Source organism: Herpailurus yagouaroundi, unplaced genomic scaffold (assembly GCF_014898765.1).
Source record: "Herpailurus yagouaroundi ecotype Mexico unplaced genomic scaffold, PumYag 162, whole genome shotgun sequence".
Taxonomy (NCBI): Eukaryota; Metazoa; Chordata; class Mammalia; order Carnivora; family Felidae; genus Herpailurus; species Herpailurus yagouaroundi.
The window spans coordinates 68,809,998-68,837,993 of NW_024412403.1; the positions used below are offsets into that span (position 1 = coordinate 68,809,998).

The following is a 27,996-nucleotide window of genomic DNA, read 5'->3' on the forward strand; positions in this document are numbered from 1 at the left end:
ACCCAAAAAACAAATAATCAAATTGAAAAATGGGAAAAAGACATGAACAGACATTTTTCCAAAGAAGACATTCAGATGGCCAACAGACACATGAAAAGATGCTCAACATCACTCATCAGGGAAATGAAAATCAAAACCACAACGAGATATCACCTCACATCTGTTAGAGTAGCTAAAATAAAAAAAACACAAGAAACAATTAACTGGAATTTAAAAACTTCTTTAAAAATTAAAACACACACACACACACACACGAAACAACAAATGTTGGCAAGTATGTGGGGAAAAAGTTACCCTCATGCCCTGTTGGTGGTAATGCAAACTGGTGCACCCACTGTGGAAGAGAGTATGGAGATTCCTCAAAAAATTAAAAATAGAATTACCATATGATCCAGTAATTCCACTATTCCCAAAGAATACAAAAACACTAATTTGAAAAGATATATGCACCCCTATGTTTATTGCAGCATTATTTACAGTAGCCAAATTATGAAAGCAGCCCATTGATAGATGAATCAATAAAGAAGATACGGTATAGATATACCCAATGGAATATTATTCATCCCCCCCCCCCAAATAATAAAATCTTGCCATTTGCAACAACATGAATGGAGCTAGAGGATATAACGCTAAGTGAAATAAGCCAGGGAGAGAAAGACAAATACCATATGATTTCGCCGATATGTGGAATTTAAGAAACAAAACAAAGAAAAAAAAAGAAACCAAGAAATATACTCTTAACTATAGAGAACAAACATTGTTACCAGAGGGGAGGTGGGTGGGGCTGGTGAAATAGGTGAAGGGGATTTAAAAAAAGAGGAAGAATGCTGGTTACAGTAAGAGGAGGAAGAAGTGTTCTGTGTAAGGATATGAGGGTGAGGAAATTTTGGAAGCATAGGGAAATACAGATTTCAGAATAGGCAAGAGATAAATGGTGAGATTAGCTGGCCTTTACATTACAGAACTCTGAAGTCAAATTTGGGCAAAGTCACAGTGGATTCAGCCTTGGTAAGAGCTTTTCTCTGTGCATAAAGTATTCTTCCATCTCTGCTCCTGATTTGCTACATCCCTCTTTCACCTACCTCTTACAAATACTTCAGGTTTCATCTTGAGTTTCACTTTCTTTAGAAGGCCTTCCTCCCAACCCCTGATTAATTTATTCCTCTCCCTCTTAAATTTTTCCAAAGAATCTGTAAATCCTCTTTTATTATACTCAATCATATAGCTGCATTTCTGATTATTCAGGCTGCCAGCTGCCTGAAGATATTTGCCTTGTCTGGCATCATGTCCCCAGTATCCAGAAAAATGAAACACATCTGATGATCAAGAAATATTTGGTGAATTAATCATTTGGCCTCATGATGCTTGAATGGCATTGCTTGATATGGCTGAATCCAACTATGATATCAGTAGAATATCAGCCTTTTGATGTCCTTCCACTTCGAATAATGTCATTTTACATATAACTTTTCAAAGCCAGTTACTCAGACAAAGGTGATTTATTTTGATATCTAAAACACTATATAAGATTATCTGGAAAATGCAAAAGCATCCTGCTATTACACTATCCATTTTAGAAACTAAAAAGGCTTGGATTGTATGCTAGAAAAATCCCTTCATTACATGTAAAACATTTTTGCTGTTACCTATAGTAAAAGAGGTGAAAGGACAACCTGAAGGAGAGGGAATGGTCCTGAGAGTGTTTTAGTTGGGATCTATCCACCTCAATCCCAAGAGATGAAGACAAAGATGAAAGAACTAAGATGTGAGGATGTGGTGGGTCCCCTGAATAACACAATCAGTCCACATGGACAACCCATTTGATATATTCAAGCCACTCTGACTTACTGATGGTCATTATTTGGATAGTTCCTCCAAAGTAAGGACATGCCAGTTGTCAAAATGATGTGGAGGTTAATCAACAGAGGTTAATCAACAGAGCTACCACTTGAGAATCTTTCCCAAGGCTGCTGTGAAGATAGCATCATTGGTCCTGCTGAGTCATTCTGTGGTTGTACATGATCCTGGGTGCAAGTCCACAAATATCGAGGCATAGCCTGTGTGCCACTAAAAATAACAAAGGTTTCAGGGTTGGAGACATTGTCAACCACGCTGTCATGGCTATCTATATCTCCAGGACTCAACGGTGGGGGGAAAATATTTAAATGATGACCCTGACAGAAGGAGCCTGTGAGTACTTCAGCTTCAAACACATAGATCAGTTCATCTGTGGCAGATGTATTCTTGACTTGGTATGCTAGGTTTTTCAGATTCTTGGTGAAGTATATACCAACTCCATATTTTGGGTCTGATAAAAGAAAAAAAAAGATCATTATGATCTGTTGAATCATATTGCCTATTTGGGTACTAACATGTATACTCTCTCTAGTCCTATTACATTTTCTAGTAGCCACATAAAAAGGTAAAAAGAAACAGGTAAAACTAATGTAATTATTTTTATTTAATCTGTTATATTCAGTATGGTATCATTTCAACATGTAATCAATATAAAAATTATTAAGGAGATATTTTATATTCTTTTCTTTGGTAGTGGTCTTTAAAATCAGTATATATTGGGGTGCCTAGGTGGCTCAGTTGGTTAAGCATCTGACTTCGGCTCAGGTCTTGATCTCATGGTTCATGAGTTCGAGCCCCAAGTCAGGCTCTGTGCTGACAGTTCAGAGCCTGGAGCCTGGAGCTTGCTTCATATTCTTTCTGTGCCTCCCTCTCTCTCTACCCCTACACACCCCCAACTCAAAAAAAAAAAACCATTAAAAAAATTAAAAGTAAATAAAGAAATAAAATCAAGTGTAATTAATTTACACTTAGAGCATGTCTCAATTCAGATTAACCACATTTTAAGTGCACCATAGCCACATGTGGCTAGTGGCAACCATTTGGACAATGCAGCTCTAGGGCTTAAAAAAATGACTAAGACATGATCCCTGGTCTCAACAATTCACAAAGGGAACTCCCCACATGTAAACACAATTTTATGTGGAGAGCAAATATTTTGAGATAAAAATCAAAGATTTATTTCCTGGGAGTTTCTTCTTGCTCTTGATTCCTCCACCCATTGAGTTCTTCCTACTTATTACTCAGGGAAAAAAGGATAGAGCTTAGAATAAGGTCAGTTGTGTGTGTTTGTGTGTGTGTGTGTGTGTGTGTGTGTGTGTATAATTATATCCTATATAATTAATTTTAATCAAAGCAGAGACTGTGGTCTTGAAAGTTAGGTTTATGAGAGAGAAAAGGGTTTTTTGAACCAAAAATCTAAAAACCTAAAGAATTCAGGGCGCCTGGGTGGCTCAGTCAGTTAAGCATCCGACTCTGTTTTGGCTCAGGTCATGATTTCATGGTTTCGGGAGTTTGAGCCCTGCATCAGGCTCTGTGCTAGCAGTGTGGAGCCCGCTTGGATTTTCTCTTTTTCCCTCTCTCTCTGCCCCTCCCTCACTCATGCTCTCTCTGTCTCTCTCAAAATAAATAAATAAACTTTAAAAATAAATAAAAATTAATAAAAACCTAAAGAATTCATAGCATGGTGTTTATGCCATATGTAACAGAGGAGAGAAGGATGAAAGATATTCTCAGAATAATTTTCTCACTTCAAAATAAATAAAAATTCTTCATTTCACCTGGTAGGAAGAGAAGAACCAGAGAGGACATGACTAGAACTCTTGGGGATTCTGAGAAGGGGCTCACTTCACTGCTCCATTCCCTCAAAAGAGCCCTGGGAGTCGAGATGGGGCAGAACAACAAGAATCTCGGAAAAACAGGGAGGGGGACTTCTAAAGTAGAAGGAACCATTGCCTGACTCTACTGGGTACAGCCCCCTCCTCCAGTCTGGCATCTAAGTGAAAAGTAGCAATGGCTGGGGAAGATGTCCAGAACAGTTGAGGACTGCTATATAAGACCTTGCACTTCAGCTTGGAGGATGTGCACACTCAAAAATTTCCTGTGCTCTAGGACAGGCACAGATACTGGCTTGGAAAGGAATTCCCTCAGCACGAAAAACAGAGTGCCCTGTGGAGACACTAAGAGCAAAGGGCACCATGAATTTAAGCACTGGAGGGTGCTAATGACTGATGCCCAGGATGGCTTATCTAGCAGAGGACATTGGGAGGCAGAGAACAGATAGATGCAGACCATGCACCAAACCACCTTCCTCACAAATGCCTGTCCCATAATCTAAAGCACTCTCAGAAGAGAAGAAGGGGAACACCTTGCAGGAACTGAGTTTAAACCCCAAAGGGACTAAGAAAACTCTGAAAATGACTGAGTTCATCTTGAACCATCAAGAGTTTTCCTCATCTGCAGACATAGGAGCTTGAGATGTAGGTAAAGTTCCATTTTACAGCAATAAAGAAGACAAGACCCACACCCAGGTTTTGTGGAACTGTAAATTTTGATACTTATTGGAGTTACAGATGTGGTAACAAAGGAATACCAGAAGTGCAGGAGGACAGAAGAGGAAGCAGGTTCCTGGGCCTGCAGGAGTTAGGGAAGGTGTCAACCAGGACATGCCATTTGAGCTATGTCTGGAAGAAAGAATGGGACTTTGTGGGCTAAAAAAGGATGAGAGAGGAAGGCATTCCACATGCAAAGGCATAAAGGCAGGAAATCTCCAGTACATTTAGGAAACTCTTAAGCAGTTCATGGCTGAAGTGTTGAGGAACATAGTGACAAGGTGGGTGAATAATGTGGGGCTAGGGCCTTATGTGCTTTGCTAAGGGGTTTGGGGTTTTACCTTGTAGGCGACTAGAAAAATAGATATTAAATAAGCATGTATTTTGATGAGCTCTGGTACTTGTTTAAAAAACACTGCTAGGGGCGCCTGGGTGGCGCAGTCGGTTAAGCGTCCGACTTCAGCCAGGTCACGATCTCGCGTTCCGTGAGTTCGAGCCCCGCGTCGGGCTCTGGGCTAATGGCTCAGAGCCTAGAGCCTGTTTCCGATTCCGTGTCTCCCTCTCTCTCTGCCCCTCCCCCATTCATGCTCTGTCTCTCTCTGTCCCAAAAATAAATAAAAGTTGAAAAAAAAATTAAAAAAAAATAAAAAATAAAAAAAATAAAAAACACTGCTATTGGTTTACCCTTCTAGAAAAAATCTTTTAAACCTTAAACAATGGAGATTGATTATGAAAACACTTAGGCACGCTCATCAAAATGGAGATATCATTTCTTTAAAAGTTTGGTCTTTATGCTCTTTAACTGAGATGGCTTTATAGCCTTTACAGTCTGACTCAGAACAAAATATAAGTTCACCTAAATTAAAAACTCATCAAGAAGGAGATGAGTCGGATTTTACATCTGATAGTTTTAAGGATGAATCTTCTTCTGAAGAAATCAAGGCTATAGCGCCTGAGGAAGATACTTCACCAGAATGGACTCTACCGCCACTCACAAATGATAACTTGGAGGCTACTGCCCCTCCTTACAATAAAGTATACCCCCCTCCTTTACGTGAAAAATTACCACTCATGTTAAATGAAAGACTGCCTATCCAGTCACTTCCAATCCTTTTTCTAATGACCAGCCTCATTCCGACTCGAGTATGAGGACCTTCACTTAACTGCACTTTGTTTGCAGGCTCATCTTTTGCAACTCCGGCCATACTCCCTGCAACACGTGTATTTTTTTAGGATGATAATTCTGGTAGCAGAGTAAAGGGTAGGTTGGATAGGGTTGGTTTTGAGGCAAGGAAAGGACCTGATGATTGTCCAGGCCCAGGGGAAGAACAACAAAGGCAGTAGGAATAGAAAGGTGAGACTGGGCTGCAAAGGTCACCGAGAGAGAACCAGTAGGGCTGTGTGACTGCCTGGACATAAGAATGAGAGGAAGGAAGGAGAGGAAGATGGTAGAGTTTCCAGCTTAGGAGACCCAGTAGATAGATGGTGATGGTATTAGTCAGGTTAGGGAGTACTGGGGGGGAGGGGGGAAGCATATTTCTCAGGGTAAAGTATGGCCAAGAAAAGAGTTCAGTCTGAGGTGGCTCTGGAACATCTAGGCAGAAATGTTCAAAAGACAGTCAGAAATATGGACCTGCGGGTCAGGGGAGAGGTAGGGGGTCAGAGTCACAAATTCATAAGTCATCCATAGAGGTAGGAGTTTGAAGCCATAGGAATGGGTGCAATCACGCAGGGTGACACTGTAGGGTTACAAAAGAGAAGGATTCCTTTCGAACTCCAGAAAACACGAACATTTAAAGAATGGGCAACAGATGGACTCACTAGATTATAAATTTTAAGGGTAGGAACTCTATGTGTTCTGTTTACTGTGGTATTCCTCTCACCTAGCACAGGGCCTGACTTATAGAACGTGTTCAAGAAACACTTGTGGAATGAATGAATGAACCCAATAAAAAAAATTGCAAGCATGTATTCTCCTTCTTGCTACATTCAGCCAAGCCCTACAAGCAAGAGATGAACTGGCTGGAATACAAGGCAATATAGAAAATATATACATACAACTTCATTAATAGAAGCCCCTGGGGGCGCCTGGGTGGCGCAGTCGGTTAAGCGTCCAACTTCAGCCAGGTCACGATCTCGCAGTCCGTGAGTTCGAGCCCCGCGTCGGGCTCTGGGCTGATGGCTCAGAGCCTGGAGCCTGTTTCCGATTCTGTGTCTCCCTCTCTCTCTGCCCCTCCCCCATTCATGCTCTGTCTCTCTCTGTCCCAAAAATAATTAAACGTTGAAAAAAAATTAAAAAAAAAAAAAAGAAGAAATAGAAGCCCCTGTGCCTATAGGTGGCCATCTGAATTGACCAAGAGTCCCATAATTTGGAACCTTGCAGGGTAAAAAAGACTTTGTAGTCCAAATGAAAACTAGGTTAGGGGCACCTGGATGGCTTAGTCAGTTAAGCATCTCACTCTTGATTTCGGCTCAGGTCATGACCTCACGGTTCGTGAGATCAAGCCCCACATCAGACTCTGTGCTAACAATGCAGAGCCTGCTTGGGATTCTCTTTCTCCCTCTCTCTTTGCCCCTTCCTCTGCCCATGCTCGCTCTCTCTCTCTGTCTCAGAATATACATTAAAAAAAAAAAAAAAAAAAAACTAGGTTTAAAAAAGAGTTGCAAAACAACTTCGGGGTAATAAAATATCTCCTGTGTTTCTCAAGCACCTTTGGTGAAGCATGCTCCCCACAGACATGTTGGTACAGTCTCATTATGGGCATAATGACTCTAACCATCTGAACTGCCTCAGGCAGTGGGTGTTAACCTGGACATGGACATGGACAGAGCACAGAGGCCAGTAGGTAAAAGACCAGAATCTTAAGGCTTAAAGACTAGATGGAGACAAGATCTTTAGCTGGGTTATAAAGACACAAACTTGACCAGAAGCAAACAGGTTTCCTGCCTGCTGAGGTTTTAAAGGAACTGTATTGCTGAAGAAACTGCAAGCCTGGCTACAGTAACCTGAGAGCATTCTAGTCCCTGAGGCAATCCACGGACCCCTGATAGGCAGAGGGCCTAGAAATGACCAAGGGTGGCAACACATAAGGAAGATTCTTCTCAGAGTGGAAAACAAGGGTCTTACCACTCCCAGAATAGAGAATACTCTCTATGCCTATCCAGCAGCATGATTAGTGGTATGGACCAGTGACTTTCTTTCTACCATTTAGAAATGGGAGGGGTTTTATTTTTAAGTTTATTTATTTTGTTAGAGAGAGAGAGAGAGGCAAAGAGAGAGGAGAGAGAGAATCCCAAGCAGGCTCTACACTGTCAGTGCAGAGCCTGATGCGGGGATCGAACTCACGATGTGAGATCATGACCTGAGCTGAAATCAAGAGTTAATGCTTAACTGACTGGGTCACCCAGACACCCCTAGAAATTGGAGTTTTTATTGCAATTTTCCTGCTCCTTCTCCTCTCATTATATAACAAGTGGGTTAGGGCAATTACTTAGCTTTTAAGCTTTAAGAGAGGACTTTCTGGATTTGAAGCTGACGATGAGACAAGATGAGATTTGGAGGCTGTTTTCCTTGGGAGGTGGTGTATGTGTCTTTTAGGGAAAAAGACATGTACAGATGTCAGGCAGGCAATTAGCAGTGTCTGCCACAGGATTGAAAAGAAGGCACTACTGGATTTGAAAAATGGGACAGTGATGGTCTTAGAATAGTTTAGGTAAGGGTAGGGAGGGGGAGTGCAGAGAAGGCCAGTTACAATGGGTTTAGGAGAAAATGGATGTTGTGAATTTTTAAGACTTTGCCAATATCACTTTTCTAGTTATAATCAAAGACTTCTTGGTGGGGATTCACTTGTGAGTTTTTACCCCCAGGAATTTTCCATGTTCAATTTTTACAACAGGTATTGCTTATGTTCTCTCTGGGGCAAAGAGAAGATGATTTCTAGACCCTTTGCTTTCTAGAAATCAAGAGCTGGAGTTAGCTTCACAGCAAGGGTCATGCTATATATTTTTAAAGATAAAGATCAAGAACATAGTCAATAGATCAGGCAAAATCAAGCCTCATCGTTAGGTACCCATCACGATCATCACTAAACTTCTTAGGCTCCTTTGGAGACATCTGAAGGGGATAAAACAGCAGTTAAGTATGCAATATTTTCGTACAACTGAAAAGAGACATGAGAGCTACACATAGAAGCCCCATAGCTGAAAAGGATCTTAAGATGTTATTTACTTCCCCTGCCAGATATCTAATTCATTCACTAGCAGCCTACAGCAAATGAAGAGGATGGAAGAGAAAAGAGCAACTTCATGAAGTTCAGGAAAGTGCTCTTTTGATTAAGGGATGAGGTTTGGTAATGTTGATAATAATTTTGTGGAAATAAGCCAAAAAAAAAAAAAGAGAGAGAGAGAGAGAGAGGAGCTTCAGGGTGCTCTCTGCAGATAAAACACATGATCACAGAAAAGAGAAAAACAGTGAACTGTAGTCTCACCGTTCACTTTCGTCAACATTAAACCCATCAGCAATAAAAAATATGAAGGAAAAATAAAAAATATGACCCTTTCCAAATGACTTTACCACAAAATCCCAATTACAAGCGATCCCCTCACCACAGCAACAAATACTATTAGTGGTGAGTCATCTGCTGATGTCTGCTTACCAGTTCCCACATATAGAGCCCCCCAGTGATGAGGGGCTAATACCTACCACAGGGCATCGAGTACATTCTTTGAAAGCCAACTCTGCATACTGCTTCACAGAACTGGTAAGGAACTTGCTGAAACAACCTGTGGCTCACAGGATCCCTATGTATTCTTTCTTCCACCATTTTCTTCTTTCTTTGGAAGACAGCCATGAGAAACACATTGTCAATTTCCTCCACCTATGACCCAAGGATATGAAAAACTGAAAACACTGAAAAAAAAAGGGTGAGAACCTGTATTTCAAGTGCCTGATACTCCACTTCAAAGATAATGGTTCTTACGTGCATATTACTTTGCAAGCAATTTACTTTTTATATAAAGTTTTTAAAGCATCTCTCCGAGCCCCAACCCTCTCCTACTTTGACTTCTGTCTCTTCAAAACTCCCTGTCCCTTCTTTGATAAATCCATTTAATAAAAATTCACTGAGCACTAACTATGTGCCAAGAAGTGGTAACGAATTGGTCAACAGTGTATACACATTCTTGGCCTTCTTAAGAGCCCACAGTTTAATGAGAAGTAAAAATAGGTAAACAATTATAATACAGTGTGGTATATGCTATTCCATTTCTTTCACTTTGCTTCAAGATAGGCAGATAACTTTCCCCCAAATCTTCATCGGTGCTTCTGTATATCCTGACATCATTTCTACCTCCTGGTGCCCATCCCTGCCCCACTTTCAGTCTTAATCCCAGGGTTCCAGGTCAATGAGCAGCTGGCTTAGAGTCATCAGCAGGTGAATTCTTCTTTTGGCTATAGACCCACGACAGGTCAAACCCTTCCCTTAATTAAGTATACCTTTATAACCTGCAAACCACAGCTTTCAAACTGTTTCTTCTGATTCTGAATTTCCTCAGTTGAAAGCTTTAGGCATTTCAGAAATGTACTCCTTTTCATTTCATCCTGGTTTTTTGGTTGCCAATCAGTCCATTGTCCTAAAAACGAGTAACACAAAACTTGGTCTCAATACTCTGTGAGATGAAAAAGGTTTGTAAAGAAATGCAATGAAACAAATTATAGATGTTTAAAGGAATAGATTAGCCAGTTTACACTGTATGCCTTACATGTTTAGGCATGCAAGGAGAGTATCATATAATGAGAAGTCATAGGATAAGAGAGGGGCTAATAAATTTGTCCTCACATGATTTGGATTATGAGGCTGAGGGGGTGAGAGAAAAAAGAGCATTAGTATATACTTCCCCCATCAATGTTGTAATGATGATATAGAATTGTGTTGCCAATAGGTAATGTTTATATTTCTAGCCAGGATGCTCATCAACAAAAAGATACAGGCATAACAAAACATTAAGGAATGATGAAAAACAGTATGACATTTACATAAAACTTCAAGATTCTCAAAAAGATTTCATATCTCAACCTCATTTGAGCATTTCACACCACCACTGAAATAATTATAATTAACACACTTTTACAACGAAGGAAATTGAAACCCAGAGAAGTAAGTGACTTGCCCGATATCACATACCTAATAGGTACATACCCAGGAGTATAAACCTGGCTTTCATCAGTGCTTTCTGCAAGTGGCAAGGCAGAATATTTGTATCACTCATATACCACCCAACCACAAAGAGCAAAATTTGGAGATTCAGAGTCTATGGTGTCCTGTCTTTCCTCCCTTCCTTCCTTTTTTCCTTTTTTTCTTCCTTTGTTCCTTCTCCCTTAACTTTCCTTCCTTCCTTCCTTTTTAAATTCAAGGGACAACCTGTTATTGCCCAGCAACTCCTTATTGGACAAAATACACAGGTGGACAAATGGACCCCACCACCACTACCAAAAAGACTTCTTTTCTTTCAGTTTATTTTCAGTTTGACATAAACCCAAGTATACAAAAATGACAAAATTCCCAGCACATTATTTAATTGAGTGGTCTCAATTTAACCACAAAAAAGCAGATAATAAATCCTAAGAAAGTCACTAGAGGGGCCAAGTTGTAAATCTGGAAAGCAGGAAGGACAAAATTTCATAGCAGAGAAACTCCAAACCCAGAAAGTTTCTAAGGAAGAGACTGTAAATTAAATCTCAAGAGCAATAGCTGACATTAATAAAGTATAGTAATAGAATTCAGTTCACTTGAGTTCAGCAACTCATTTACTGAGCTCCTATTATATGCCTGGCCCTGGGTTGGGCACCGAAGAAGCACTCACCAGGAAGGATTTAAAAAGCAGCATAAAAGAGGAAATCCCTAACTTCTATTATTTAAATTTTATTGTTCTGACGGATAGTTGATGTTTCTTGTAGTAATAACTCATTGAAAATGTATCCATTTTGTTAATGAAGGTCTTAATCTGATTAAGAGAGGGTGAGTCTGTAGGAAACTCTGAAACAGTGCTGTGGAATACTATGCTTAGTCATCACCTATCAAAAATACCACCTTGCACCAGAACATGGGACTCACATGACTAAATTGCCAACTGCTGGCAGAGTGGATCAACCTTATGAATGCAGTTAGTTTAAAGTAATGCCACAAGTTTTATAGGCCAGTGTTTTTTTTGCCTCTTGTTCTCTTGGAAAGTATCAGAGTCAATTTAAATATCCACAGTCATTATAATTCAAACTAAGCAGAAATTAAAATCTTTGGTCTTATCCTTGTGTATTATTTTTGTGCATGTTCTTTGACACTGGTTTTTCTGGGGAATATGGATAAAACACTTATTGTATACTCCCACTCACTTTGACCACATCTGCCTGAATTATTTTTACAAACACAAGTGAAAATAAGGTGCCCTTTAAAATTTCACATATGAATTTTTGTACCAACTCATCAACATCACAGTGATCTTTCTACAATACAAGTCTGACCTTATCTTTGCTTAAAATCCTTCAAGGCTCCCCATTTGTTCAAGAAAAACTCTGAACTCTTCCATGTGATTTATAAAGTCTTTCATAATCTAGACCCTGCTACGGTCTGATTGCTTGAAAAGTTTCTTTACCTTACTAATTTCTACTTATTCTTTTTTTTTTTTTTTTTTTTTTTTTTTTTTTTTTTTTTTTTTTTTTAGAGAGAGAAAGAGAGAGAGAGACAGCAAGCAGAGAAGGGGCAGAGGGAGAAGAGAGAAAAATCTCAAGCACACTCCACGTCTAGTGCAGAGCCCAAAGCAGGGCTTGAACTCATGACCATGAGATCTTGGCCTGAGCCGAAATCAAGAGCAGCACACTCAATTGACTAAGACACCCAGGAACCTCTCTACTTATTCTTCATTCTCCATTTCTGACACCTTCTCTGAGAAGCCTTCCCTTGACCTCCCAAGTCTGGGTTAAGTGCCTAAATTGGTATCCTGAGACCAATTTCAAAGTCTCTGTGTGTAGGAGGGTTTCCCATATGTACAACCAAGCAATTCTGCTATTGTCTATCCAAAGATAGCATCAGATTCCACAGGTTAGGGGTTCAGTCCTACAAGCCTGCTCTTCAACACACACATACTTCAGACACCAGTCAAAAGCCAGGTTGTCACCTGTGCTTCTGGCTGACTAGCTACAAACTGGAGATTCCAATGACCTTCTCTGTGGATTTCGGGCACTATTTGCAAGTCCAGGTTGTTACCTGTACTTTTGACCAGCTGGTCAAAACATCTCCTCCTCAGGTTCAATTAATTTGCTAGAGCAGCTCACAGAACTCAGAGGAACATTTTACGTACTAGATTACTGGTTTATTATACAGGGATATTATTCAGGAATAGCCAGACAGAAAAGATGCATAAGGCAAGGAAATGGGGGCAGGGTGCAGAGCTTCCATGCTCTCTCCTAGCAAGCCACTCTCCCTACATGCAACTTTTATATGCACTAAAACTCTCCACGTGCTCGCTGACCTGGCAGTTCTCTGAACCTGTCCTTCTGGGTTTTTACTGAGGTCCATACATAGTCATGGCTGATTAAATCATTGGTCAGTGGCAACTGATTCAACCTCCAGCCCCCTCCCTGGAGGTTGGGTGGGGGAACACTGAAAGTTCCAATCCTCCAACCACAGGGTTTGGTGTCCTAGTGACCAGTCCCCATTCTTAGGGGCTTTCCAGAGTCACCTCTTTAACATAACAAAAGACATCTTTATCACTCTCAACACTTAGGAAATCCAAGGGCTTTGAGAGTTGTAAGCCAGAAATGTTGACGATGACCAAATGTATATGACCATATATTTTGGTCATCTGAATGACCAAACATATCTTATAAATCGCAATATCACAGTGCCTCTCCGAGGTGCTCCCAGAGCACTTTCACCCTCCTCTTTCATAACTAACCTGCTTGCTTCTCAGTATCCTTACTTGGATTTTGAGTGGAAACAACGTCCATCACAATGCTTGGCACATACCATAGACACAATATACATTAATCAAATAAATAAATGAAATAAGTCTCTGTTTCTCAAGGTGGCATTTTCAATGGTATAATTTCTTAGCTCTAGGGCTATGTTAAAAGGAGATCTCCGAACCCAAATTCCCAGTCATCATGATGAATTTTGCCCCGCTGCATAGGAGATACTTGAGTATACTTCACAGTAAGAATGAATAATTTACTTTGGTGAGAGAGCTCAAAGTAATTTTAGGGTTCCTAATGCTGCTAGCAACAAATACATAAATGCAATAGAACTCAAAGAAATTGATTAATCAAGTGTAATGTGTCTGTCTAAATTTGAACATTCCATGTGTAGAATTAAGGATGTACTTTTTTCCCCAGAGCCTGGGCTTATGTTATCCTAGGCTTTTAACTGCTAGGCATTTAACTGCTTCTTAGGCAATCCATTTCATCATAAGTAAATCCAATCACTCACGTACGTGTGTGTGTGTGTGTGTGTGTGTGTGTGTGTGTGTGTGTGTGTTGATTTTCTAATTAACCTTGCTGGTAGAAAGAGAGCCAAAAAACAGTTATAAAAGTTTATGGCTTAACACAGAACCAGCAATGGTTTGTTCTCTCTCCCATGCTATATCTTACCCACATATATACAGGTGCACTCACACCCATAAGAAGGAACAGTTGGGAGAGCCGACTTTTCAACTCAATTGGAAGTTACTCACCTGACAAGCTCCAAAGGGCTAGCTCCTTTTTTCTTGCCATTTCCTCTTGAACTTCACACAGCATATGTTCAATGTTCATAACCACCTCAACGAGGCTAGCCTGGGCTCCTTTAATCTCTAAAATTACCTTTTCCAGACTGATAATCTCTGAGATAGAGACCCTTAAATTATTCTGAAGCTGAGTCAAAATGTCATGCTCCCTTTTTCCAAGGTAGAGTATATGATAGTTCTCAATGATGTGGTGATCCTGGAGGGTCAGTATCCTTCGGATCCACGCTTGGGCCTCCTTCATCTTTTCCATGTTGCGTCCCATCAGGGTGATGGCAGGAGATTTACTTTTGAGCCCATTTTCTCTTTTCTCCTCTCTGGTCAACTGGGGGGCTGAAAAGACTATCATGAACAACCACAGAAGGCAGGTGGGCCTTAAACCAGAGAACAAAACACCAATGCCAATATTTGCCCTGAGGATATCGTGACCACTGCCAGCAGCAGCAACTTCAATTAAGTGCCTAGCTCTGAGAGCTGTGTTGGATACAAAGGAAATCTAAATGTGTGGTTTACAGTCTCCTTGAGAACGGTGGAGCCTGTAAGGGGTTGGCTCTCTCATGTCTTGCTGCTGCTCTGTTGCATTTGTCAATTCACAGGTGAGTTCACCTTGATATCACCCTGGATGTTAACCAACTATTACAGACATACATGCAGTTTGGATTCCATATCACCGCAATAAAATGAATACTGCAATAAAGTGAGTCGAATGAATTTTTTGGTTTCCCAGTGCAGAAAAAAGTTATGTTTACACTATACTTTAGTGTATTAAGTGTGCATTATGTCTATAAACCAATGTAAATACCTTAATTAAAAAATACTTTGTTGCTAAAAAATGCTAACCATCATCTGAGCTTCCAGTGAGTCATAATCACTGATCACAGATGACCATAACAAACATAATAATAGTGAAAAAGTTTGAAATACTGTGGGAATCACCAAAATGTCATATAGAGACACAAAGTGAGCAAATGCTGTTGGAAAAATGGCACCAACTGACTTGCCCGATGCAGGGTTACCAAAATCTTCAATTTGTTAAAAAAAAAAAAAAAAAAAAAAAAAAAAAAGCAGTATCTGTGAAGCTCAATAAAATGAGGTGAGCCTTTATTTCCTGCTGACTGGGAGTTTCCTTAACCTCTTGCTACTACCGAGTTTGAAATCAAACATCTCTGAAAGCCATAGAACTTAAAGAGTGAAAATTCTTTTTGAACAATATGAGTATTTCTGATTGTAAAAATAGTACATTTATTTTTGAAATATTAGAAAGTTACCCAAGTATAATGAAAGGAAGAACTCTCATAATTCTACTACCTGGGATTCCTCTTTATATATCACCTGTAGGGAAAAGGACATGTTACACCTCCACAGAATCTGGAGCTTAGCACTTCCTATTGCTTGACATGGTATATCCCAGCAGATAAGATAATGGAACTTTATTCCAACCCATGGGGAATAAAGGGGGTACCCATGTGTACCCCTCTCTAAAACCCCCTTCCATAACAAGCAAAGATATATATAAAGAAGAAGAATCTCTTAGATGGATTAGAGTGACCCTGAACCCAAACTGGAAAAAAAAAAAAAAAACAACAACTCAGGGGGCAATGGACTAACTGAGAGGAAATTGATAGGTGAGGCAGTATCTAGAATGCATAAAGAATTCTCTCAAATTATCAAGAAAAAGAAAGAACCTAGTAGCCAGCCAGGCAAAAGATTTCACAAAAAAGGAAACACAAAGGGCCCCTATATGTGTGAAAAGATGCTCATCTTCACTGGTAATCAGGGATATGAAAAATTACCCACCAGGTTGGCAAAAATTCATAAGCCTGACAATACCAAGTTTGTGGAAGGATATAGAGCAGGGGCTCCTGTATATATTCGTGACGGATGTAAAACTGGAACAACCACTCCTATAATTATATCTTGTAAAGAAATTCTTGCATGTGTGTATCAGGAGATATGTACAAGAAAGTTCACATTCTCATTCTTAACAGCAAAAAACTAGAAATGACTCAATTGCTCTCCAACAATGGAATATTATTATAGCAATAAAAAGGAGTGAACTTCAGCTATTCAGAAGAATCTCAAAAACATATTTTGAAAGGTAAAAGTAAATTGAGCACTTACCATGTTCTAGGCATTGCTCTAAGTGCTTCACATAAATTATTTTGTTCACTCCTAACAACCCTACGGGATAGGGGAGGCTGCTATTAACAGCCCCCTCTTACAAATGAGGAAACTTATTCAGAGTTATTAAGTAACTTGCCCATGGCTATAGGACTAGTAAGTGGTGGTCATGGAGCTAGTAGGTGTGGGCAGTCTGCCTCCCCAGGAGTGATCCCAGGTTAGTAGCGGTAATTAGCTTCTTTTACCCTTACATAACAGTTGGGTGGTACCAGGAACTATGAAATAGTACCATGATAGACCTAGAAGTAAGAGAGGGAGGGTGGCTTTCTTTGAATAAAATAAAATCCAATGTTTTAGACTATAGAAGTGACAAGAGTTCTTAAATTGGAGGCATAGGAGCTTGTCTGTTTGTTTTTAACCCTTGTTCTGCCTGGGAGCTTATATTACTTTTTAGGAGAAAATAGAAGTAATACATGGTGATATTTCATTTATTCATCACTACCAGAAAAAAAAGAATTGTTCTTCTGGGTAACTACTGGTTCAGATCACTAAGGGATACTCTTCTAGCACCAAAACACATTAGTTATTTATTAGCTAAATTATTTATTTAATTACTTAAATATTTCTAATGAAAACACATTTCCCTGCCTTTCTTAACTTTTCCTTGTTAACCTGAGACCATCACCATTAACCCATTTTAAATTTTTTTTTTCAACGTTTATTTATTTTTGGGACAGAGAGAGACAGAGCATGAACAGGGAAGGGGCAGAGAGAGAGAGGGAGACACAGAATCGGAAACAGGCTCCAGGCTCTGAGCCATCAGCCCAGAGCCCGACGCGGGGCTCGAACTCATGGACCGCGAGATCGTGACCTGGCTGAAGTCGGACGCTTAACCGACTGCGCCACCCAGGCGCCCCACCATTAACCCATTTTAAATGTCAATTATTGTCCTGTGCTATCATAATTCTTTTATAGTTGCCCTCAAAAATTACTGAAATAACTGGTAACCTCTGGTCCTACTATTCAGGCTAACAACATAGAGACATTTGTATGTTCCTTTTCCACATTATCCTCATCTAAGACTCCTAGCTACCTTTCCTAGATTCAGTGAAGTTCCCCATATATGCACTGCATTTATTTGCTTCTGTGGGTTTTCTTCACCTCGGGTGCCCAACCCCACCAGCTCTTGCCATTGAAAATCTGCCATCCTCAAAGCCTAACTTAGATCCACCTGTCCAAGAAGTCATTCTTGATCCCTTCTGGTCAGAAGGAATCTCTCCCTCCTCTAGGGCACCTGGGTTGTCTGTCCATCCTCTTGCCCATTATTCCATGGCCTTTATTTAATGCTTTGCATTTACAGAACATTTTTCATACATGATCTCCAATTATCCTCACAAAAGTCTGTCATTATTGTTTTACAGATAAATAAGCAGGTTCCTAAGAGGCACAGCCACAGACCACAGCTCTCCAGCACTGCTGGACCACAGCATATCCATAAGCAAACTCTTCTGTTAAAGGGTGTAAGCAAACCATTGTGACCCTACTGGGAAATAGCCTGAGAGTTTCTATTGCTGGTTGAATGTCTAGTGTTTTTAAGATTCATAGAATACTGTAGATTAATACTATTTCTAGAATACTGTAGATGTGTACTATTTCCGAAGTATACATCCTAGCTGTCAGGAGGCAATTCTAACTCCATCAACTCAAACTCCACTAAAGAAAAGGAGTTATGAGACAAAGTTAATCTTTCTCTAACACCAACCAGGGTTAGTTTAGTCCTGTGATCCCCAAACCTAGTTCAGCAGCAAAATTGACTAGGGGGCCATTGAAAAATATACATGCTTGGCCCAGACCCAGAGCTCCTGAATCAGAATCTACACAGTTGGGGCCTATACATATTTTTGTTTGTTTGTTTGTTTGTTTGTTTGTTTGTTTAAAGTTTCTGTTATGATCCCAGTGATTACCCAAGTTTAGGTAGCATCAGCTTAATCCATTTATTACTATTTGGTATTACCTAGATGTGTTTTCTAGAATGACTAATGAGTATCTCCATTTAGATGTAACCCCATTCAGAGCAGAAAGAGTAATTGGCTTCGTCATCTTATGAAGGGCAGAACTTTTTCTTAGGGAAAAAGTATAGACAGCTATCTATGAATGGACTACCCACACTGTGGATTACCCACTGTGGCTTAGCTTCTCTCTATTCGTATCATGAGACTGGCCTGAGCAAAAATAGAATCATGATCAGATATAAAGCAGGTTGGTGTCCAAGCAGGAGCATAGTGAAATATATTTGGCTTATTTCTTCTTCTCCCTTCCATTAGTTCAGATGATAAAGAAGAGAATGAATTTCTGGTGGGTAGACTCTACTTCTAAGGCTGTGAATTTTGTACTCACCACTGTAATTATTGAAACCCCGTAGCCTGGACTTACTCTTTGCCATTTCAGCACTGAAAGCCTGTAAGAAGAAAAACAGGAGAGTCATAAGTGGAGCTTTCAGCCATTGTCATCAAAATCCCTCCGTCTACCTGCACATACCACACCTGACCTCATCCACTCTGTCAATCCCCATTCCCACTGCCACAAATCTAAAGCAGCCTTTTGGTAAGTGCTAGAGAATAGCAATTCCAGCCCCAAATTATGCAGTACCACAATCTATTAGAATATCTTGGGGAAACAAGAATAGAAAAACTGGAAAGAAAACCAAAATCTGGTATATAAAAAAAAAAAAGAATGTGTATTCCAAGGCGAAATATAATCATTCATTCCACAAACATTCATGCTCTGCTTCTTGCATGTTAGACACTGAACTAAAGCTGTGGATGTGTCACTCAAGAAGAGAAACATAGGTGTATGTTCTTATAATTAACAAAACATAAATTCATTTAAAAAAGGTATATGCACACACGTTGTCTGTAGACTGAATAGGTGATCAATTCTTGTAAAGTGCTTAAAACTCTACCTGGCACACAGTAAGCATTCAACGTATGTTAGCTCTTGTTGTAATTATTATTACATAATTCTATAGACAAAAATTTGTGTGTGTTGCCACACAGATCCTTTAACAGAGTGTCTTTTTTAAAAAACTAATCTCTGCAAGGGTTTGGAGCCACTACCCAGTGTCTTCCTTATCTTAAGTTGATTCAATTGGCAGTAATTACTTCATTGGAAAGATGGTAAATAATGAGGTAAAGACTAGATTTGGCTTTGCACCTGAACTTTAACAATGAAGTTTCTTAATCTGTAGGACATTTTCTTCATCAATTGTATTTGCAGCTGCTATATCCAGAGCAAAAAGCCCTCAGTCGTACCATATTTAGTACCTGGAGAGGTCATGACAGGGTATTTCTTTTGCATCCCTGTCCAAGGACTTGGAAATAAAACAAATGGGAAAGCATTATCTGCTGATAAATATAACATCTGTCATGTGTAAAATGAATAAAAAACATCTCTCTCTAGAAGTCATTTTCAATACCAGGATGTGGGGCACCTGGGTGGCTCAGTTGGTTGAGTGTCTGACTCTCGATATCACCTCAGGTCATGATCCCAGGATCTTGGGATCAAGCCCCACGTCTAACTCTGCACTAAGCATGGAGCCTGCTTGAGTTTCTCTCCCTTTCTCTCTTTGCCCCTCTCCCCTGCTCTCTCTCTCTCTAAAGTTAAAAAAAAAAAAGTAAGGATGTATTACAGGGTTAGAAACAACTGGCAAGGCTTTTGAACTAAATGTGAAAGAAGATTGCTACTAAGCCAATGTCAATAACATAGAAAGTATGAATAACAAGCAGATGGTCTGCAAGTGGTTTGGAAAAGTGGACCCAGACAGCAGGAATCTGGCAGATTCAGGGCTGCAGCAACTGTCCAGAGCACCTAACATGAAGGATGTCAGCAGCATGTCCCTAGAGAAGGTATTCCTTACTCTGAGAGACATTGTGTCTGGCGCAAAGTAGATATGCTATAAATATTTGTTAAATAGCCAAAGGAATGATGATCCATCGACTTTTATAGATACTCTGTTCCATCCAGTAAACCTTATCATCATGAAATACCGGTAGATACGAGTATTTCAGTCAGCTTGGGAGTCATTTACTCACTGTCATTTATGAATTGGAAATTTCTCAAGTGTGTGAATGTAAGTCTCACTTTATTGGAAGTTTGGTATTGGTTGATCTTCTTGAGTCAGGTCAAGTCTAAGTGTCTGACAAATCCATTCTCTGGAATGCAGGGACCTTGCCAAAGTAATGCCTCCTATAAGAAACTGTGTAAGTTGCTCTCTGCTCTTTCTGAAAACACACCCCTCATTGAAATGCTTACTTAGGAATAAAATAGGTGCTTATCAGAAGGCCAGAGGTTTCTACGTATGTGTATACACAAGTCATATTCCAACATGGTTATAATGTTGACGAAAACCTGAAGGAATGATCAATGTTCAGGGTATAATATAAATTACTGTGTAAGATATTCCTCATTTGAGTCACAAAACTGAAAGATGTATCATCTCTCACGTTATTTTGGTTTTTTTTTTTTAACTTTTTAAATGTTTATTCATTTCCTGAGGGAAAAAGACAGAGTGCAAGCAGGGGAGGGGCAGAGAGAGAGGGAGACACAGAATCTGAAGTAGACTCCAGGCTCTGAGCTGTCAGCACAGAGCCCGATGCGGGGCTCAAACTCACAAACCGCGAGATCATGACCTGAGCGGAAGTTGGTTGCTTAACCGACTGAGCCACCCAGGTGCCCCTCTCTGTGTTTTTGTTTAGTGGTTAAGAACATATAGGCTTTGAGGTGAGACAGACCCAGGATGAAATCTTGGTTTGCCACTTGCCTAGCTGTGTGCCTATTAACCTCTTTGTATGTTTTCCCTTTTGTAAAATGGGGGTGACAATTGCGGCTTCATCACAGGATTGAGGAGAGGATAAAATGAGACAGCTTCTCCTTAGCATAATACCTGACTAATGCAATACATGGCAGCTATTTTTATTATTAATCCTTAGGAGAGCCCTCAATTTGTGGTTGACCTCTCTACTTCATTTGAACCGCCAGGCACATTCTTGTTTGTGTATTGAAGAGAATGAACCTTCTTTTCTAGCTGCAGTTAATTCCCCTTGTAGGGCTATGATACTTAATGAGCAATTCAGGGATATGGTTGGGACATTTATCTGGGCCCACTGATAGTGCTCTGCTTTTAGGGGGAATTTCATTTAAAAGACAGGATGATTCATTTTGCCTGGAAGGCAGGCTACTTGGCTGGGTAACTCTCCGCCACCTTGCAGGTCAGCTGTGGATGAGACACAGTGGTATACTAGAGCTGGCTGACATCGGCTCACAAGAGCTCACTGAACATCTCTTCCCAACTCCACCTTCAGTGATCTCACATTCAGAGCTTGAAGTCGGCAACGAATATCAGCAAATGCTACAAACCTCCCTGTGTCTAGTCAGGCAGCAAAAGAAATAAGAACATTTACATTTGTTCCAGGAAAGAGCAAGCTAGAACAAGAATAAGTTCGTTCTCTTGTAGGGAGAGATAAAATGGCAACCACCCACATGGAGACAGGCTGGGAGGTGGAAGAGTGAGCAGTCAGAGGACTAGTGTTCGGAGCCACTCTCCCTGCCAGAACTGAGCAAGGCCCTTTCTACCCAAAGCCCAGACGCACGCCTGGGAAGTTGCACTAGCACTTGGATGTTGCTATTGGCAGAATCAAAAACATGCCTTGAAAACCTATTTTAAGTTTCTGTATCTTATTTCACTTCCCTTTTTATTCTTCCTTAACATCATGACAGTCCCTTCTCAAAGTGCCAACTAAGCGAAAATAAAGCACAGAGACGGTACTTTAAAGGCAGAACAGCACAGCACTATATACTAATTATGCTGACTATATCAGGGAACTTTTCACAGGTTAGAAACTCAGCTTAATCTGGCCACTCTAAAACAAAAAGCTGAGCTGAAGTGAAAACAAAGGAAGCTGGACACACAGATCTCTGCACTCAGACACATGGCACACTCTCCTACACACACATCCCTCCCTTTTGCATCAGAACACAACCAACTTCCCTCTGAGGTCATCTACATAGAACTTAAGAAACAACAGATTGAATTTGGGGACAGTACCAAGGACATGGCAAAAGCTGCCAAATATATCTGTGCCGTGAAAGAATTTATAATCTAATTGGGGAAAAAAGATAGCAAACGAGTCATTTAATTTAGTATACAGTTCAGCATTCAGTGTGTCACAGCTCCTTACAGCTGATACAACAACAGCTGACCTTCATGAAGGGCTTATCTGTATGCCAAGTACCGTTCTAAGTGTCTTATGTGTATACGCTCATTTAATGCTCACAACAGCTCCCTACGAGGGTAGTTATTATTCCCACTTTATTTTACTTTTTTTTTTTCAAATAAGCTCTACGCCCAGTTCTACAGACTCAAACTCATGACCCCAAGATCAAGAGTCTCATGCTCTACCAACTAAGCCAGCCAGGTGCCCCTATTATCCCACTTTAAAGATAAGGAAATTGAGGCACAGAAAAGCAAATTAACTTGCCCAAAGAAGTTGATTGGAGACAAGAAGATAAAGAATTTGTTTTAAATATGTTGGATTTAGGGTGACAATCAGATAACCAAATGGAAATGAGAGAGGCTTAGGTGTACAGGTCTGAAGGTGACTCAGAAGACAGGACTTTGCAGAAGTTATGGTAGAAGTTGTAAGAATACTTGTGTTCTTGTAGGGAGAGAGAAGAGAGAGGAGCAGAGGACCTCATACTAAAACTAGAAACTTGCTTACCTTTAAGGAGCAGAGGGAAGAATAAATTCCAACAAAGGAAAAAGAGGGAAGTTAGGTAGCAGTGAAAAGATGGCTTCTGTAATGACATTCTTTACTAGGTCAGAGGTGGGCAATTTACAAAAATTCAATTCACCAAGTTAGAATATCACCGTGTTGTACAGGTGCTTAGCTCATGTCTTCACAGGAGATACTAAACAGATGTTACTGAGTGAATGAATGAATGAACAAACTACAAGCCATTTCTAAGATATTAACTTACATTATAGACCTCCAGTTCTTCTGGAAAGATCACAAACTTTACGGTTAATTGTTTTTTCAAATGGCATTTGGCAAACTTTAAAACTTCATTAAACATAATCTTAGCTGCTATATTCATCCATATGCTTCCAGTCCCAAGGGCAGGAAAGGAAATGGAAGTGTTATTTAATTCAAGGCATTTCTGCAAACATTCATTCACTGCCATTCCCAGTGTCTGTAGGAAAAACAGATCAGCCTTTGAGTCAAAATAAAATTTCACTTACCCCTTGATTCCCCCATATTTTACAATGCCAACTTCCCACTCTCCCTCAGGATCATGTCCATGCCTCCTCAGAGAGCAGGAAAGGCCCCACTCCATGGGGAACCCATTGCAGCCATAAGGTTAGATGATGATGAGATGATGAGAGGTTAGATGATGAGAAATAAGGGTCTGTTTTATCCTCTTCAGGACATTTGGGCACCGTGATTTCTCCCAGTTAATGTAGCCTTGCCCATCTCCCCAGGTCAGGTCAGAGAGCCAAACATCAGTGTATCCCCACTTACCTGCCACTTCCAGGTCAAAACAAAGAGCTCTTGGAAGTTTAATAAAGGAGACAGAGGGTAAAAGAAGCAAGCAGCTTTATCCAGAGTCTTTAAGATATGTCCTAATGTCCTATGTGATTTCTCCTCAAGAAGTGCTAACATAGGGGCGGCTGGGTGGAGCAGTCGGTTAAGCGTCCGACTTCAGCCAGGTCACGATATCGCGGTCCGTGAGTTTGAGCCCCGCGTCAGGCTCTGGGCTGATGGCTCAGAGCCTGGAGACTGTTTCCGATTCTGTGTCTCCCTCTCTCTCTGCTCCTCCCCCATTCATGCTTTGTCTCTCTCTGTCCCAAAAAAAAATAAATAAACGTTGAAAAAAAAATTAAAAAAAAAAAGTGCTAATATATTGGGCACATTTAAACTTTCCATCAACGTTTCAACATCCAGACTGAATACGAGCACAGGAAGGTTGTCTGTGGAAGAGCCTCAGAAAACTGAGGGGTAGAGAGTGACTGGAGAACCAGTTTGGGTTTAGAGGGCTCTTAGTCAAAGGACCAGAAATGGTGACAAAATAAAGTCGGAGAAGGGGACTGTTTGCCTTTCTCCACATCTGAGGGGGTACCCCCTACTCTTTAAATTTTATTTATTTATTTATTTATTTATTTATTTATTTATTTATTTAGAGAGGAGGGGAGGGGCAGAGAGAGAGATGGAGAGAAAGAATACCAAGCAGGTTCCACACTATCAGCACAGAGCCCAATGTGGGGTTCAAACCTACAAACCATGAGATCATGACCTGGGCTGAAATCAAGAGTTGGATGCTCTGGGGTGCCTGGGTGGCTCAGTCGGTTGAGTGTCGGACTTGGGCTCAGATCATGATCTCGCAGTTCGTGAGTCCAGCCCTGCACTGGGCTCTGTGCTGACAGCTCAGAGCCTAGAGCCTGCTTCGGATTCTGTGTCTCCCTCTCTCTGTCCATTCCCTGCTCATACTCTGTCTCCCTCTGTCTCTCAAAAATGACTAAATGTTTGAAAAAAATTTTTTTTAATTAAAAAAAAAAGAGTTGGATGCTCAACCAATTGAGCCACCCAGGCACCCCATCCCCCTACTCTTTAATGTGTACGTTGTATGTGCCTCAGGTGAAGAGCTGGCCAGAAAGCCAATCTCTCTCTACCACAGGCATAGGTGGGAAGATACCTTAGGTAATAGATTTACCTGGAATAATGCTGGAAGGGAAATCCCAGATCCTTCTGGCATTTAACAGATGGAGGGAAATATGGAGAGGCTGAATTCCAGGCCCTCTTAGGAAAAGGCTGACAGGGTCATGGTGTGGTGAGGTGAGTGGGTGTGTAGACTGAGGGAGCCCTGCTCTTTCCACGTCTCTTTGCTCACTTACAATCTAGACATGGGTTATGTAATATTTTAAATTAAACTTCTTTTCTTTTAATTTTTTTAATGTTTATTTATTTTTGAGAGAGACAGAGACAGAGAGACAGAGCATGAGCAGGGGAGGGGGAGAGACAGAAGGAGACACAGAATCCAAAGCAGGCTCCAGGCTCTGAGCTGCCAGCACAGAGTCCAAGGTGGGGCCCGAACCCATGAACCGTGAGATCATGACCTGAGCCAAAGTCGGATGCTTAACCAACTGAGCCACCCAGGTGTCCCTTAAACTTCTTAAGATAACTTGTGACAACACCTTTTCCATATTTCAGGGTGGTAGAAAATGAGGACTATCCCACTTAACAACGTTTCATAAATGTAATGACATGATGGAAATCCAGAAAGACTACACAGACTATGGAACTATGTAAAGAGAAACTTATTTTGCACTTACTGTTGTCAGTTTGGGGTATCTTAAATGCCATAACACATGGTATACATATTGACAGGACAATTTAAATCCTTTTGTGATCAGTACCAACTGAGACTCTTGAGGTATCTCAGTAATTTTTTGGTTAAATTCCAATTCTATTTCTTCTCCTGCTTGTTGTAGAATTGATGTCGAAACAGGTCCGAACTTAAGACCATACAGTGGCTTTACAGAATTAACAATTACATCTGTCTGAAAAGAAAAAAAATGGACAGGAATCTTTGTTAAATTACTCTTTCTTAAATCTTTATTTTGCTGAGGAGCTTTTAAAAATACTGTTGAAGACCCTAAATTCACAAAATATCATTTGACAGTGGACAGAAACTCTTAAGTCCAAAGAACGACCATTTGATTGCCATGAGTCCATTTGTCCGATTCAGAAATTAGGTAAAATGTATAAATGATACAATTTTTATTGCAAACATCTGTCAGCTCCTTGCTGCCTTATACCCTCTATATTCCAAGATTCTAAGCATCTCCTGTGATTTGCTTTAACCTTTATCAAGAAATGGTTTCATTCCCTGCCCCATTTTACTATTTTTGTGTGAATTCTGTTTTGTTTTACAGAGAGTAGAAATAAAATTTCTCAGCGAATTTCTACCTCCTGATGTTTTTATTTATATTTTTAAAATTTTTTTAATGTTTATTTATTTTTGAGAGAGACAGAGTGTGAGTGGGGGAGGGGCAGAGAGAGAGAGAGAGGGAGACACAGAATCTAAAGCAGGCTCCAGGCTAGCAGCAAAGCTGGAACTCACAAACCTGTGACATCATAATTTAAACCCAAATTGGCCACTTAACTGACTGAGCCACCCAGACGCCCCCTGATGTTTTTATTTTTAAGGTAAGCAGTACATGGTTAAAGAAAGTACAAATGAGTTGAAAAAAGTCTTCAGTGGAATAGGCCTCCCTCGTGCTGGGTTCCCTGGATGCCTCACTCACCCACCTGTCCTACAGGCAACTGCTCTTACCAGTTCTTCGTCTGTCCTTTCAGCAATGAGCTGCACATACACATGGGCTGTATTTTCAGTAAAATCACCTCCTAGGCAGCCCTGAGAGCTGTGTGACAGGGGGTGGTGGCCTTATTTCCCCTCATGCTCAAATCCTCCTAAATCATCCTGGTGGCTTTGGCCCCCTTTGCGGGCAACCCAGGTACTTTTCATGGATGTTAATGAATGCTTCGCTTTGAAAGCGTGATCGGAATTTCCAATCTGGGGGCACTGGCACCCTTTAAAAATTTTATAGTTCTTGGGGCGCTTCGGTGGCTCAGTCAGTTAAGCGTCTGACTTCGGCTCAGGTCATGATCTCACAGCTTGTGGGTTCGAGCCCCAAGTCAGGCTCTGTGCTGACAGCTCAGAGCCTAGAGCCTGCTTTGGATTCTGTGTCTCCCTCTCTCTCTCTCTCTGCCCCTCCCCAACTCACACTCTGTCTCTCTCTCTCAAAAAATAAAACATTAAAAAAAAATTTTTTTTTAATTTTATGGTTCTTAATGGTGGTGGCAATAAGTAAATAGAATAAAATTTTAAGGTCCTTAATGGTGCTGGCAGTAAGTAAACAGAATAAAATTTTACTTTTATAAAAATAAAAGTAAACTGAAAGGGGTAAGTTATTCAACTAGGATATCTCCACTTTAATTTAAAAAAAGGTTTTTTTAATGTTTATTTATTTGTGAAAGAGAGACAGACAGACAGAGTGTGAGCAGGGGAGAGGCAGAGAGCGAGGGAGACACAGAATCTGAAGCAGGCTCCAGGCTCCCAGCTGTCAGCACAGAGCCTGACACAGGGCTTGAACTCATGAACCGTGAGATCATGACCTGAGCTGAAGTCAAACACTTAACCGACTGAGCCACCCAGGCGCCCCTCCACTTTAATTTTAAAGTAGCATATTAATGGGGCACCTGGGTGGCTCAGTCGGTTAGGCATGTGACTCTCAGTTCCGGTTCAGGTCACGATCTCACCATTTCGTGAGTTCAAGCCCTGAGTTGGGCTCTGCATGATAATCGGAGCCTGCTTGGGTTTCTCTCTCTCTCCCCCTCGCGCTCTCTGCCCCTCCCCTGCTCACACTGTCTTTCTCTCTCAAAATAAATAAACTTAAAAAAAAATTTTTAAGTGGCATATTAATGACTTATTGAATAAATGTTTCATCTTGTGGGGTGGGTCCCCTCAGTCTTCTTCTCTAATTGTCTTGCTGGCGATTTGGGGTATTTTCTCACTTATGATTAAGTCTATTTGATTGTGGCCATAGGAGAAACTTAAGTGTGACATCACTGGTCAGAAATAA

General features: G+C 40.5%; 1 protein-coding gene across 4 annotated transcripts in view; it reads right to left on the reverse strand.

Moving 5' to 3' along the window:
• Positions 1–843: 843 nt before the first annotated feature.
• Positions 844–27,996, reverse strand: part of PARP9 (poly(ADP-ribose) polymerase family member 9) — a 37,491-nt gene continuing 10,338 nt past the window's right edge. For 3 of the 4 annotated variants that reach the window (XM_040484692.1, XM_040484690.1, XM_040484691.1), the window contains 7 exons: positions 25,684–25,911; positions 23,334–23,546; positions 18,696–18,756; positions 14,130–14,510; positions 9,901–10,037; positions 9,109–9,283; positions 844–2,308 (listed from right to left, as the gene is read on the reverse strand). In XM_040484692.1, the coding sequence (XP_040340626.1) occupies positions 1,929–2,308; positions 9,109–9,283; positions 9,901–10,037; positions 14,130–14,510; positions 18,696–18,756; positions 23,334–23,546; positions 25,684–25,911 (1,575 nt within the window). In that variant the 3' untranslated portion in view covers positions 844–1,928. Of the gene's footprint in view, positions 2,309–9,108; positions 9,316–9,900; positions 10,038–14,129; positions 14,511–18,695; positions 18,757–23,333; positions 23,547–25,683; positions 25,912–27,996 lie in introns of all 4 variants that reach the window. The other variant, XR_005793310.1, reaches the window with a different exon arrangement.